The sequence below is a fragment of the Cavia porcellus genome, unplaced genomic scaffold, assembly GCF_034190915.1.
Source record: "Cavia porcellus strain 051 isolate PalLab524CR breed Dunkin Hartley unplaced genomic scaffold, mCavPor4.1 scaffold_16, whole genome shotgun sequence".
Classification (NCBI taxonomy): domain Eukaryota; kingdom Metazoa; phylum Chordata; class Mammalia; order Rodentia; family Caviidae; genus Cavia; species Cavia porcellus.
In genome coordinates, this window is record NW_026947499.1 from 32,424,167 (window position 1) to 32,439,458 (window position 15,292).

At 43.7% G+C, this 15,292-nt stretch overlaps 1 protein-coding gene and 1 pseudogene across 1 annotated transcript; one reads left to right on the top strand and one right to left on the bottom strand.

Moving 5' to 3' along the window:
* Positions 1-598: 598 nt before the first annotated feature.
* LOC100724884 (serine protease 29-like) lies at positions 599-8,099 on the bottom strand. The gene is made up of 5 exons (XM_023560886.2): positions 2,530-8,099; positions 2,210-2,390; positions 1,755-2,020; positions 1,164-1,330; positions 599-1,081 (listed from the first exon to the last, which is right to left on the bottom strand). Exons 1-5 carry the CDS (start codon positions 2,606-2,608, stop codon positions 917-919), a joined length of 858 nt encoding a protein of 285 aa, XP_023416654.1. The 5' UTR covers positions 2,609-8,099; the 3' UTR covers positions 599-916.
* LOC106025362 (uncharacterized protein NKAPD1-like) lies at positions 4,448-5,323 on the top strand (annotated as a pseudogene).
* Positions 8,100-15,292: the final 7,193 nt, after the last annotated feature.

The following is a 15,292-nucleotide window of genomic DNA, read 5'->3' on the forward strand; positions in this document are numbered from 1 at the left end:
TTGGGCCAGATGCAGGTATTTGAAAGTGCAGCTCTCTCTGGTCACTAAAGTGACAGCTGATAGTGAGGTGCCCTGTCAAGGATTTGTTGATCTGTGTGTGCAAGTGATGTCCCTCCAGATGGTAGAGACAGGGTATGTGGATTCTGGGCTCACATACTTCCATCCCTTGAATTCTCACCTCCCATTCTGGGAGACCTGGAAGATCTGGAGCAGGGACTGAAGCACGGCCCTTCTGGACTGGGCTGAAGGACTGCGCCTTTCAGGATATGGAAGGTGGTTAAATAGGACCCTCATTCCTGGTCACCTGCTTTCTTGTGCAAGATATTTAAATTCTAGTCCAGGACATAGGTGAGGTTCTCTGTCATTGAGAGAACACCTTGACAAGTGCTAAATCTGATAACTGTCCCTGAGTCCCAAGATACAAGATAGGGTGTGGGACACAGAATAAAGATTGTCATGTGCAGACCTAGGGCTCACATGAGCTCCAACTGTGGAGGTTTAAGGCCTTGGTGTCTCATCTGGAAAGAAGCAATCAAATGGCAATCTTGCTTTTTCAGTAAATGAAAGGACAATTGCTTCTCAGCATGAAATCTCATCATGATTTTTCATAGTATCTTTATTTAGCATAGGCAGAAAGCAGAAAAATTTGAGTTGTCCTCCAACAGCTGGGTGCTTAGCAAATTCCGGTGCCAGGAATTCGGGCCCTTGCCCTGCACACTTTGCAGCATCCCCTCAGGAACAGGCCACAAGAGCCAGGCACAGGCTCTCACCCTGGAGTATTCAGGAAATTCTAGGGCTCCAAGGAGTTTAGGGAAAAAGTTGAATCTGCATCATGTAAGAGAAGCTGCAGGCCCAGCCACTGGTACCAGGGCACCAGGCACCTCCTTTTTGACCAGTGGAGAGCAGTAGACTGGACTTAGGAGGAACTCTGAATATGCTGCTTGATCCAGGGCACATAGAACTCAACGCCAGCAAAGATGCCAGGAACATTACTCCAGCTACAGTCATGGCCCCAGCTGACCACTCCCACCAAGATCCAAGAATCTGAGTCCTTACAGACAAGTGGGCCACCGGAGTCACCCTGGAAATGAAAAGAGAGGATGAATACTGACCCTGAAGTTTAAATGATTGCAGTGGTCTTAGGGAAATCAGAAATGACTTACAAAGCATGGTCCATGTCCCTCAGTGCCAGCACACAGCATGTCATCGAGGATAATCCTCCTGTTATGGTGGCCATATCTATTAGTTTTCTGGTACAGCTGCTCACAGTCAGAGGTCTCAATCACCTGCACGTTCACCTGCTGCAGATGGTAAGGTGGTGGCAGCAAAACTGGGGGTACGGGAGAGCAGATGGAGACAGGATTGTTGCTAGCACAGCTCGGACCGATCCTCAACTAAAACATGACTATCCTGGTGAGCACCACAAACTGGCTTAAGATCACATACACGCAATCCAGTTCTCAAGAACAGTGATCCTGAACTGCCCTTCCCACAGAACATATGGAGAACTCAAAATGCACTGGCCTATGTCCCTCTAGATCCTCAGCTTTGACCTATGAGTATCTCCCCCTATTGATCGAAGAAGCAGAGAAATAAAGGAGTTGGGGTGCTGTTGTTTCGTAAAAGGCCTCTTATTTTGTGCAAATAATACGAAATGTTTCTGCCCTCAGGCCTAAATGCATGTTCTAGATTTGTCTAGGCTTCAGCTGCTGTGGCACTTGATGGAACATATCAGGACTGTTCCCAACACTTACCGTTCTTACTTGTTCGGCCCCACCCAGTCACCCAACACTCAGCATTCTGGGTGACTTCATGATTCAGAGAGGTCAGCTTGATAGGCTTGACATCTGCAGAGCTTTGCACGGGTTCGGCCAGTTGTACCAGTGCTACATCAGCACCCAGTGTAACATCAACAAAGTCCAAGTGAACAATGATCTGTTTCACGCTCAACAGCTTGTGGCCTCCATAGAGGTAAACATCCCCAGCCATGATGCGGTAGGTTGATGGATCCTCATTTTGACTGTGGTCAGAAAGAAGCCCCAAAAGCCCATTACATAGTACTCACTGAGCACGATGGGTTAAGGATCAAAAGTTCTGAGCAGAACCACCCAGAGTCAGGATTTGTGTCTCCAATTCCAATTCTGTCTCCCAAACCACCCTCCTTTACCCCACATTGTACCCAGAACTCAACAGCCCAAGAAATACTCACTTTTTAAAGCAGTGGGCAGCAGTCAGCACCCACTGCGGGTGGATGAGTGAGCCACCACATATGTGTTGCCAGGAAGCCAAGCGATAGTGGTACACCTGCAGGCTGACTTGCCAGGGCCACTTCCCCTTTGGAGCATTGTGTCCTCCGACAATGCCCACCAGCTCTCTTTCGATAGCTGGTGCTAGAAGTAATATGTAAAGCTTGAGGAAAGCTGAGCTGTAAGAGGCAATTCTCAACCTGTTGCACACATCCCAGGACCCAGAGGCCAGGGTTTCTGAGGCCTCCAGTGCACCATGGCATGCTATAGAATCAAGACCTACCTTGAGGCTTAGGAGCAGACCCACCTATGAGGCTTAAAATCACAAACAGCAGGCTCCACATCTGTGGAGAGACAGGCATGGAGGAGCTTCACTGGCCAGGTAAGGAACAGAAAGTGTCAGAGGAGTGCAGTAGGGATGGGAACTTACATTGGCAAGAATCCACACTCCTCCTCCTTAAGCATCTTGGCCTCTTTATCCTGCAGCCACAGGAAGTAGGCAGGGATTTGTCATAAGGGTTTGACTCATATGGGGGCATGACATTTGTCTTTGAGGTCCCCAATTCTGATAAGTTTGAGATACTATAAGGAGGCTGAGCCCTGCTTGAATCTGATCTTTGGAGGAGGGAGTCACACAGGAAGCGGGACTGAGCCTCAGGTTGTGATGGGTGGTGACTGGTGTTGCAGACAAAATGCCCTGTGTAATGTTTCGAGTTTCAGGGTGCCCAAAATCAACACCAAGAGGGGAAATGTAATGTCACCAGGATAATTGGTCTTCTTGATCAAGACTGGTGCTCATGAAAGTAGCAACTGATATGTGGTAGGACCAACAATCAGAGCCTGGAGATACAAACAGGTCAGTACCACTCCAACCTCACCCAGTTATAGATGTCACACTCAGAACCAGGGGAAAAAACGTTCCACATGGGAGCATATATCCAAAGAATCCAGATCATGGAAGAGCATGTGTCCTAAGGCCCCCTTCTGAGACTCATCTTGCAAAATGTGGCTCCAAGGTTCTTCTGCAGACCGTGCTCATGCCCATTTCTGGGAGACACATCCTGAAGGTCTTAAAAACGACAAACTTCATCAAGCAAATAACAGCTGACCCCATTACAGGATTGACAATCTGAATTTGGTGGTAGCCCTCCAATGTGCATGGATATTCACTAGGACACAAATCACTATAATTTACCTGGTAAAAATCACAGCATACATGAGTAACAACAGGCCATGGGAACCCAAGGTACCCCAGATATCTCTTTCTCTTTCTCTGTCTCTGTCTGTCTCTTTCTGTCTCTCTCTGTCTCTCTCTGTCTCTCTGTCTCTCTCTCTGTCTCTCTCTCTGTCTCTCTCGCTGTCTCTCTCGCTGTCTCTCTCTGTCTCTCTCTCTCTGTCTCTCTCTCTGTCTCTCTCTCTGTCTCTCTCGCTGTCTCTCTCGCTGTCTCTCTCTCTCTCTCTCTCTCTCTCTCTCTCTCTCTCTCTCTCTCTCTCTGCTCAGGACACGAAATCTCTTCTGAACAGCATCAGGATTTTCTTTGGGGTTTCCTAGAAACTCCATTTACTGGAGCTGGATCTGAGAGATTTCTCAGACACACACTCAAGGACTGGAGCACACCAACATTCTAAAAGCACAAGCCCTGGACTTCAGGGTTATGAGTCTGTGTTTTCTATGGCTGCAGTTGTGAGAATGAAGTGAGACTACAGGGAGGTTGAGCCTTGTAGCCACCAAAGGTGATTTGGCTCCCAGGCTGGAGTAACAGAGAAGAGGAAAACGCTGTGTCTGAGAGAAACCAGGCAAGTTGAAGTGACAGCCAACACCTGCCAGATAGTAGTGAATAATGGTACTGGATGGTCTGGGATGCAGCCAATGTACCTTCCTGGTGTAGTCATCGAAGTTTCCAAAGTGACACGAAGAACTTCCTTGTAAGTTAAGGGACTCAGTATGTTCTGCTCTCGGTAGCAATGGGCCCCTTATCTAAGCAGGACCACCATGAGGCCTCTCACTGGTGATTTTGAATGAACACAGGAATCTCTTTGCCCTGATAAGGATCTGAACCTAAACACCATAAGCATATTCACTGATAGGATGAGAGAGAGTGCTAGGACTGTGTGAGCAGAGACATAACAACAATTAAGACTGGGTCCAGTGCAGTTTCTCAAACATTGTTTCCTCCCTCCACACATGCATAGGACTGAAAATGTCTAGGGTTCAACTGGGGAGGATTCTCCTTAGCAACGTTACCCAGCAAACAAATACTCACAATATCATTCAGGAACAATCAGAAAAATAAGAGAAGTATAGAAACAGATGAAGGATACTTACCAGGAAACCAAAAGGAAAATGTTACCCAGCAGTTCAAGTCAGATGCATAGTGATGATTTTGAGGAAGAAAGTCAGAGAGAATATTGGAGGCCAAAATCTGAAATTTCCTGAACACTGGAAGAGGGTTTTCTTAAGGCTAAATCCTAGCACAAAAAGTCATATGATTATGAACCTATCATACCAGGCCAATGAGTTCACAGTGGTTATAAGGAGTTTGAAGAATTTGAAACAGACAGTAGTGAGCAGTCGGATATTTCCAATGGGGGAAAAAACATCTCCCCAGATACAATCATCCCACAAACAAAAGAAGTCAAAGTGGTTACACCGCAAAAAAAAAAAAAAAAAGAAGAAGAAGAAAAGATCACGCATAAAAACAGAAGAGAAGCAAGAAAGTAGCCACAGATGTAATAGCAGATTCCTCAAGCAAGTTCTCAGAAGAAACCAGTGCTTCTAGTACCAGGAAAAGGAAGCGACCACATGAGCCCTAGAAAAAAATCCAGGAAAAAGTCTCTCAAAAACCAGTTATATTTTTAGGGGCAGAAAGTCACACTTCCAAATCAGAGGGTTCAGCATGTAGTAGTTCCAAAAAAAGTGAGGAGAGAGACACTAAGAAATCCAAAAGGAAAAGAGAGAAGAAACAGCCCATGTCCCTGCTGTAGCTAACAGTAAAGCACTGAAAAGGAGAAACAAGCGCACAGATAGGAAAGTGGCTACAGATGAAAGATCTGCTGAGAGCTCAGAGGATGACTAAGTGGGAAAGAAACATTCTTGTTTCCCACTCGACTCAGAAAATTACAGCTCCTACAACACCTAGCAGTTTCTGCTAGTGACTCCTTCAACACAGGGGGTCTCAAGTCAGAACTGTTGTGCCATCTGTGCAAGTTTGGCCTATTAAATTTGTCCCCCTATTCTTGTTAACAGGGAATCTGTTATTTTGTTATAAAAGTTTCTTGAAGTGATTCTTTTTTGTAATTAATCACATTTAGTGTAGAGTATATATATAGCAAATTAAAGGACCCAGAAAACTGAGTCCAATATTGACCTGGGTACACGTATTGGAATATTGAAATTAAGGGCTGGCTCAAGAGGAAGCAGTGTTCCATGATGTAGTAGCATGAGGGAACACCGCACTGCTAACTGTCATTTACAGTAGATGTCAACACTAACTTGTCTGCAGCCTTGGTGCTTTGATCCTTCTGTGTTTCCATCCCACAGCTGTAGTCTAGTTTTCTTAGTGAGGGAATGGGCATAAGAACAAACATTTCTTCCATGGTAACATCCACAGACAGCAACAGAAAAGAGACTAGGGTGTTCTCATTTTCTTTGTAGCCCTCACATCTGCTAATTGGATAGTAAAGTGTTTGTAGTGCCAGTGTTGTGTGCTGCACAAATGCAGTTATATTTGAAATGATTTCTTTTTTATTTTGAAGGGAATAAACCCAAATGAAATAAAACAGAATAGAGTCGATCAAAACAAAATAATACACGTGGTACAGGGCCTCAAAACAAGATAAAAGGAAATCAATAATGCCCACCATAATGCCTCTTGTTTATGTTCAAAATAACTGCCTGTGGTGAGAAAAAATGTCGGCTTGCTAGGGGATCGAGGGAAGAGTCTCTCCGGAGAATTCATACTAGAAGCTAGAATATGACAACATGGAGAGGGCCAGACAAATCGATAGCAATTCTTATTAACCAAGACAGTGCAGCTGGAGGATTTAAAGTCGTGCTGAGACCGTGAACGCTGATAATGGGAGGCTGCAAATCCCGCGCCTTTAAATCAACAAACTGACCTGTGGACCCAGCAGGAAAAGCTGTGTTGCTGTTGGTGACTGCGGGAAACTGAGACCCGGGACTCCCAGTAGCAGCCAGGACTGCACCGCTGCACCAGAGGAGATGTACAAGGCTCTGGAGTTTCAAATCTAAAAGGTGTGTAGATATCTGACCATTCCACGCTGTGCGGGGAGCGCACGCTGTGCACCATTTCATGCTGTGCCTGGGAGTGCGGGAAAGGTGGGCCGCTTGGTGTGCGGTGGACCCAGAATGAGGACCTGCGCCGGACTCTGGTGAGTACTGGGAAACCTGCGGCTGCTGGGTTTGGCCAGAGAACAGCTGGCCTGCCACCACGGGGAAATCAATAACACAGAGTCTGGCGGCAGACATTTTAGCCTGGCAGCAGAAACTTCAGCTTGGTGACATCACCAGGTCCCCCTGTAGGGTGGGCTGGTGGAAGACATCTTGAAATCTGGCAGAGCCTGATTAAGTGCTGGCTTCAGCTCCACACAGAGAACTTAGTGGGAGACATCTTGGTTTTGGGCAGATCTGCTATTCTGGTGCTCCTGTCACAGAGAGGTTTGGAAGAGAACGGCTGGGATTTGGGCAGAACCCTGTGCCATAGTGACATTACTCAGCTGCTTCTGGTACAAAGAGAACTGGCAGGAGGTACTGGGGCTAAACCAAGCCTCTGCTTGGGGCCCAATAAGCGGATACAAAATAGTCAAAACTCAGTGACATCCAGAAAGTACAGCCTAATTTATGAATTAACTGGCACAGAGGCTAGAGACTAGCCTATACCACCCCTGCATCCCAGCCTACCCCAGATAACAGTAAATTGGAGAGGACAGCAAAAACTCAAGCCAGCATGCTTTTGAAAGGCCCTAAGCAATTCAGAGAGGGCCAGAGAACCCCAGGACAGTCTGAAAGAAACCAGAAACATGACAAGAGATAAAAATTAAAAAAAAAAATCTCCAGCTGCCCAACAGGGGAAAATAAGCCCAGGAGAACTAAACACTGAAGAGAACAAGCACAGTAACCATCCATTACTCGACACAGCATCAGCCAAAATTAAAAAGTACCTACATGATCTCATAGATGAATATAAAGGTGTACTCCTGATTCAAGTGAGGCAAGATATAAAGAGATTAATTAAAGAAATGACAAGCCCCGCCCAAGAGAACACAGATGGAAGAACTGAGGAAATCAGAAAAGAAAGAGAAACTTCTGAAGAAGAATTTAAACATAACTTAGAATACATGAAACAGATCCAAAGAGAATATCAGGAAACTAAAAACTCCATTGAACACTGGCAAAATGCCTTGACAGTAACTAAAGACAGCCTTCTGAAACTTGAAGAGAGATTTAGGGCATATGATCGTGAAAGAAAAAGCCTCTTAAAAATAATAAGGAACCAGAAAGAAGCAATTCAAAAACTGGAGGATGACAAAAAGATACATAACCTAAGAATAAAGAATGTGAGTGAGGAAGCAGGAGCAACCAAAAATGAAATACAAAAAATATTCACAGATATATTAAAGCAAAATTTCCCACGTATAGCAAAAAGAAATGATATCCAGATAAAAGAGGCATACAGAACACCAGCTACCTACAACCAAAACAGATCTACGCCTAGACATATAATAATCAAGATCCCAGAAATGCACCAAAAGAACAGAATATTAAAAGCAGCCAGAGAAAAGATGCAGATTACCTATAACAGGAAAACTATCAAAATAACAGCAGACTTATCAACACAAACTCTTAAGTCAAGAAAGGAGTGGGGAGAAATATTCCAAGTCCTGAAAGAAAAAAATATGCAACCAAAGTTCATATACCTATCAAAACTCTCTCTAAAAGTTAATGAAGAAATAAGATACTTTGAAGACAAGGAGGAACTGTGGGAGTTCGTGGCCACCAATCCAACCCTACAGAGAGCGCTGAAGGACATTACAGAGAAAGAGAGGAAGAGATACCAGGATTAAAGCAACAGTGGCAGAGAGGCCTCAGTGAATGGGGCAGACAATGGAATGAGGGAATAAGGTGGACAAATTATAGCAGAAAAGTGGAGTAGCAGACATGAGGCAGAGATGGTAAGCTATAGTCTTTAGTATAGACAGCTCTGAAACTATATTTTTAAAAAAAGAAGAGGTCATTGTTAATGGTGTATAACGATTTAAAAGACACAGTAGTCCTAGTGCCATATTTGGATTGAATTTAGTTTGTTCGGGTCTGTCCACTCATGTCAGATTTGAGGGCACAGACCTCTAGAACCAAAAATAGCAGGTTATACCATGGTAACTATCCTTACTTTCCTATTAACTTAAACTGAAATCCTGTATTACTTACATCGTCTTACTATGATGATCTTAATTGAATCTGAATCATAAGACTATTGGTTGGCCTTGGCTGATTCTATTTGAAATTGGTATGCTTGTTAGCATCAACCCTAAAAGTAGAGGCAATTACTCTGAGCATGACAAGATGTAAAGGATATCCATACTGGTATTAATTAGTAACAGCTCTCAAATCCTACAATGCTGTCAAAGTTAAGTTTTTATAAAAATAGGTGATACTATGTTTAACTATAATAAGCCAGTGTTGTGGACAAATCTATTGAAAATAACAAGAGAAAACATAGTAGTTATGGAAGATCATTTATATTGTAGTCTTATATGTCTTATCCATTGCATGTTGTTCTAGGAAATTGTTTTGCTGTCTTGCTATGACTTGGTTTTCCCTATAATACAGAGAGGATGGATATATAGGTAGAAATTCACACATGGGTTTTTTTTTATTTTTAAATTATTTACGGGAACAGATTATGTAATGCAAGATGTAAGGAACAGATACTCTGAGGAAGAGACGCTGAGAAACCCGAGGCTTATTTTGTAGCATTATAATATAAATTCTAGCAATCTATTGTTCGCTGATTAGAATGACATTGGACTGGTTTCTTGAGTTCAACTTCAGCATATGTAGCGATGGGGATGGCTATCACAAAGAGAATGAGAGATGCGATGGTAGTTACTATTGTCTTCCCTAATTTGGAACTTGAGGACCTAAAAAGACTTCATCATCCTGTAATGATTTGATTAGTTCTATAATATGCAATAAGTATATAAAGTGGGTGAAGATAGGGACAACTATTTATAAGAAACTAGAGATAGTTAGATAATGAAGATCTCCAGTGGACTTGCTTTGAAATCTGTATTTCTTTAAATTGTTTTTTTTTTAATGTTCTGTTCTGTTTTGATATGTTTAATCTTACCCTCTTTGAGATGTAAAACAAATGTGTAGGACTGATAATAATATTACTGAGCTTTTGTTCGATCATAGAGCAGAATGGTTTGTAGGGTCACTTTTTGAATGTCATTCTAAATACTTTAATTCTATAACCTGAACAGCTATTTCTAAGATGACAATGTGTAACTTATCAACCGGCAATTTCTTACCTTTTGTTTGTCTGTAATTTTGTATTATTTCTACCCTTTTTTTGTTTTATCTCCATGTATTTTTTTTGTTTCCTTTTCTTTAGATAAAAAAAAAATAACTGCCTGTGTGGTCAGGTATAATAAAAAGAAAAAAAACAGAACAGAACAGAACCGATCAAAAGAAGACAATGAAAGTCATACGGGGCTTCAAAACAAGATAATAGGAAAACAACAGTGACTAACATGATGCAACTTGTCATCTTCAAAGTAGTTGCCTAAGGAGGCATCACAATCCCTAACTTGAAGTTATACTGCAAAGCTACTGTGACAAAATCAGTATTGGAATCAAAGCAGACATGAAGATCAATGGAATAAATTAGAACACACAACTACAACTACAAACACACTCAACCACTTTGTCTTTGATAAAGGGGCCAAACACTTTCACTGGAAGCAAGAAAGTCTCTTTAATAAATGGGGCAGGAAAAACTCGCTCTCCACATGCCAAAAATAAAAACTAGACCTATGCCTATCAACATGTACTAAACCAATCAAAATGAATCAAAGACCTAAATATTAAAACAGAAACACCAAATCTGCTGGAAGTCAAAGTAGGTAGAAATCTTGAAGACATAGGAGTAGGTAGAGAATTCATGAACAAAAATCAAAAAGCACAGGAAATATTTTCCGGATTCAATAAATGGGATCTCATCTTATTAAAAATTTTTTGCATGTCGGAAGAAATCTACAACAGAATAAAAAGGAAACCCATAAATTTTGAAATACATTTTCACGAACTGTCCTTCAGACAAAAAGACTTCTGTCTAGACTATATAAAGAATTTTTAAAATTCAGACCCCTGAAATTCAAAACCCAATTTAAAATGGGCACCTGAGATGAATCCACAGTTCTCAGAGAAAGAAATACAAATGGCAAATAAAAACATGAAAAAATGTTCAGCATCATGGGTCATTAGAGAAATACAAATTAAAACCACAATGACATTCCATCTCACACCAGAAAGAAGGGCCAGGATAAAATTAGCAACAACAAATGCTGCACAGGCTGTGGGGAAAAAGGAACTCTTCTGCACTGTTGGTGCGAGTGTAGACTGGTACAAGCACTGTGGAGGTCAGTCAGAAGCTTCCTAAAAAGCTGGGATTGGATGTCCCATTTGACCCAGCTATTCCCAGAATTATTGAAAACATCATACCACACTGGTAGATGTGCACCCATGTTTATAGCAGCACAGTTTGTAATAGCCAGATCTTAGAAACAACCTAAATGCCCATCAAATGAAGAATGGATAAAAAAGATGTGGTACTTTTATACCATGAGGTACTACTCAGCTGTAAGGATTGATCACGTTGGGATTTTTATAAGTAAATAGATGCAACTGGAGACCATACTCATAAGTGAAATATATCAAACTCACAAGTGTAAATAACGTCTTGTCTCCCTAGTGTAGAAACTGGTAACACTATATATGCCTAATCACATTACTACGAGACTCACCCTCAAATTTTTACAGACCACAGAGGTCATCTGGGAACTGACAGGACATTTCACTACAAGAATGACAAGTCAAAATTGAGGGTAGCCTCACCCACGGCATAGATACCCATTCACTGAGACTGTAGACCATGACAATTGAGTCTGGTGAGAACCATGGCATATCTAAATAATAGATGGCCTCAGGGATTCCCAAGGTGCTCCAATGACTGTTTCTCTGTCTCTCTGTCACAGTTTCTCTGTCCCTGTCTGAGTCTGTGTCTGTGTCTGTGTCTGTCTGTCTGTCTGTGTGTCTGTCTGTCTGTCTGTCTCTCTCTCTCTCTCTCTCTCTCTCTTTCTCTCTCTGTCTCTGTCTCTCTTGCTCTCGCTCTCGCTCTCGCTCTCATTCACTCTGTTTCTGGACAGACAATTCTCTATTGAACAGCATCAGGCTCTGCCTGGGGACCTCCTAGAAGTCGCACAGGATGATGCCTATTCTGAAGGATTTCCCTCAAGACACTCAAGGACAGGATGAATGCCAAGATTCCAGCAACAACAGCACTGGAATTCAGGGCCATGACTCTGTGTCTTCGATTACACCAGCTGTGATAACGCTGTGATGCTACACGGAGGAAGAGCCTTGTGGTCAACAGAGGCTGTGTAGTTCCCAGGTTGGAGGACAACAGAGGAGAATAAAGAACTATCTGAGCAATAGCAGGCATACCTGAGGGGACAGACAACACCAGAAGACAGGAATGAACAATGGGACGGGCAGGTTAGTGATACAGTCAGCATGCCCTTCTGGTATAGCCAACACAGCCTAGTAACCAGCACTAAGCCCACTTTTGTGAGAGACACAGTCTGTATGCTGCTCTCTATAGCAATGGGTCCATTATCTAGGTGGTATCAACCTGACTACTGATCATGGATGGGACTGTTAAGCAGCAGGGCCTGAGCACAGAAAAATAATGGCCCTCACAGGGTCTGAACCAAGCCTTAGGGCCATGTTCCGTAATAGGATCAGAAAGAGCACTCACACTGTAAGAGCAGTCACACAACCATTAAGATTGGGACCAGGGCAATTTCTCTCAGACCACTTCTTCCTCCCATGCACACACAGCACAAGCTTAGGGCACAGAATTGAAGAATGTCCCAGGCCCTGCTGGGACTAGTCCTGCTTAGGAATGTCTCTTAACACACCGTTGCCAGCAATAAAACCCAGGAAGAGTCAGGTGTATGGAAAATAAAAGAAACAGGTGGAGAACACTTACCATGATACCAAATATAAAATGTTAAACAGCAATTCAAGTTGGGTGTGTAGTGATTGTTTTGAGGAACAAAGTCAGAGACAACATGGGCAGCCAAAAACTGAAATCTCCTGGAGACTGAAAGGTGATTTACTTAAGGCTAAATCCTGAAACAAGAAGTTATATGATTTTGAAGCTATGGAGTTATATCCCAAAGAATTTGAAGCAGACAGTTGTGAACAGCAAGGTACTACCAACGGGGGGTGGGGGGACTGAGAAAAAATCATCTACCCATGAACGGCACAAACAAAAAAAAAGGGAAAGTTGTCTCACAAAAATTAGCAGAACAAAAGTTAAAAAAAAAAAAGAAGAAACCGCAGATGTAATACCTCTCCATTCACCCCACATCACAGCCAGAACATGACAGCAGCAGAAGTACTCACTGTTGAATGCAGTCCACTACAGTCAGCACCCACAGAGAGCAGACCAGAGCCACAACATCTGTGCTTCCAGACAGACTTGTGGAAACTGTACATCTTCAGGATGACTTGCCAGGACCACTTCCATAGAGGGCATTGTGTCCCCTCACAATGTCCACAAGCTCTACCTCCATGACCTGTGCTACAAGTAATATGTGGAATATTAAGTGCCATTTCCGGAGACAGCTAACCCTCAACTGGCTCCACACATCCCAGGAGCCTGAGGTTAGAGTTTGCAGAGTCCTCCAGAGAAGGGCTGGCATCATATGGGATCAAGACTCACCTTGGGCGTTAGCAGCTGAGTCCCCGCATGGAACAGAGTCACAGGCAGGAAGTTCATCCTCTGTGGAGGACAGAGGCATGCAAGGGCTGGAGTTGCCAGGTAAGGAATTGACAGGGCCAGAGCAATCAGGGTGCAGTAAGGAAGGGAACTTGCCGTGATGGGACTCCACAGGCCTCCTCCCTATGTCTCTTGTCCCTTTATCGTGCAGGCACAGGAAGTGCCCAAGGGCTTAACTGGCCTTGCCTTGGTGATGAGGACAAACAGGAAATGGCACTGGGCCTCAAGTTGTGATGGGTGGTGACTGGTGATGCAGACAAAAGATCGTATGTCATGTTCTGGGTTCCAGATTACCCAGACTCAACATCAGTAGGCATAATGAAGTGTCAGCAGGGAGCTTGGACTGCTTGCTCCAGGGTGGTGCTCACAAAAGGGTCAGCTGATGTCTGACAGGACCTGCAACTAGAGTCTCAAGATACAAGCAGGTCAGTACCTCCCCAACCTTGCCCTCATGGTAGAAGTCACACTCAGAATAAGGGAAACAAACATTCTACATGCCAAACATACATACAAAGTATACAGACCATGAAAGAACATGGGTCCCAAGGCCTTCTGTTGGACCTCTCTTCGAGAAATGGCCTTCATGCTGTCCCTGCAGACTGTCCCCAAGTACATTACTGGGAGACATATCCTCAAGGTCCTAAAGATCACACAGTTCATCAGGGAGCTGACAGGCCATCTCAATACAGAATTGAGATTTCACAATTGGGGTGCCCACCCACAGGGAATAGATACCCACTATCTGAGACGCTAGACCACTGTGACGGACCCTGGTGAGCACCATGGCATATCTCAGTAACACATGGGCCATAAGAGTTCCAAGGTGACACAGCTGATTCACCTCTTTTTCCTCCTTGTTCTCTTTCTCTCTCTCTCTCTCTCTCTCTCTCTCTCTCTCTCTCTCTCTCTCTCTCTCTCTCTGTGTGTGTGTGTGTGTGTGTGTGAGTGTGTGTGTCTGTCTTCTCTTTGTCTCTGTCTCTATTTCTGTCTGTATGTGTGTGTCTGTCTGTGTGTCTGTCCGTCTATGTGTGTGTATGTGTGTGTCTGTGTACATAGCAGTGTAAATATGCGTTACCACTAAGGGCAAATTATTCCCTTTCAAGAGCATCAGGCTTTTGCTTTGGGATTTCCTAGACCTTCCCCTGCTGCTGTTGAATCTGAGGGACTTCCCACATACACATTCCAGGACAGGGTGAACGCCAAAATTCCAGAAGCACCAACATTGGAATCCAGGACCTGAAGCTTTTCCTTTGAGGGCCACATCTGTGAGAATGCTGGGATACTACAAGGAGGCTGAGCTCTGTCGTCCCCGGAGTCTTCCTGGCACCCATGCTGGAGGAAAAGAGAGGGAGCACAAGGCTGTGTGTGGGAAAAACAAGGTGTGAGATGACAGTCAACATCTGCAGACAGGGATAATCAATGGACCTGGGAGGTCAGGGATGCACCTTGCATGCCCTTCTGGTACAGCCACCACAGCCTAATAAGCGACATGAAAGCCACCTTTAGGACAGTCACACTGACTGTGCTACTCTTTATTACAAGGGAGCTCTTATCTGAGTGGAATCCACAACTCTAGTGGTGGCCAGCTGGCCCACACAACCGCCCACAGTGCCCAGTTGCTGATTGCATTGCTGCAGAGCCCAAGGTTTGAAAAGTGCATAGCAGTGAAATCACAAGTAATCTCCATATCATTGCATGATCAGTCTTTCAAGGAACAGCTTGATACCTGACTCAAGGATTGAGGCAACAAATGTGAAGTTTTATATGGCGTCTTAGTCATCCCTCAGATATGTCTGTGCAGGCACACATGCAGAATCAGTGTTGTCAAGGAAAGTGGCTTTTAGTTTTCCAGAAGCAACCAAGGTCATCATGATCATAAGCTTCAAAAAAGAGATGTTCTCTGTAATAGAGCTACTGAGACAATAATAATGTATTGCACAGCTGTATAATCTCCCC

Excerpts from the sequence above, each read along its gene's own strand:
- LOC100724884 (XM_023560886.2), bottom strand. The coding sequence starts at position 2,608 with ATGCCTGTCTCTCCACAGATGTGGAGCCTGCTGTTTGTGATTTTAAGC. Across the intron at positions 2,391-2,529 it reads GTCTGCTCCTAAGCCTCAAG|CACCAGCTATCGAAAGAGAG; the intron begins GTAGGTCTTGAT and ends TATTACTTCTAG. Across the intron at positions 2,021-2,209 it reads GCTGCCCACTGCTTTAAAAA|TCAAAATGAGGATCCATCAA; the intron begins GTGAGTATTTCT and ends TTCTGACCACAG.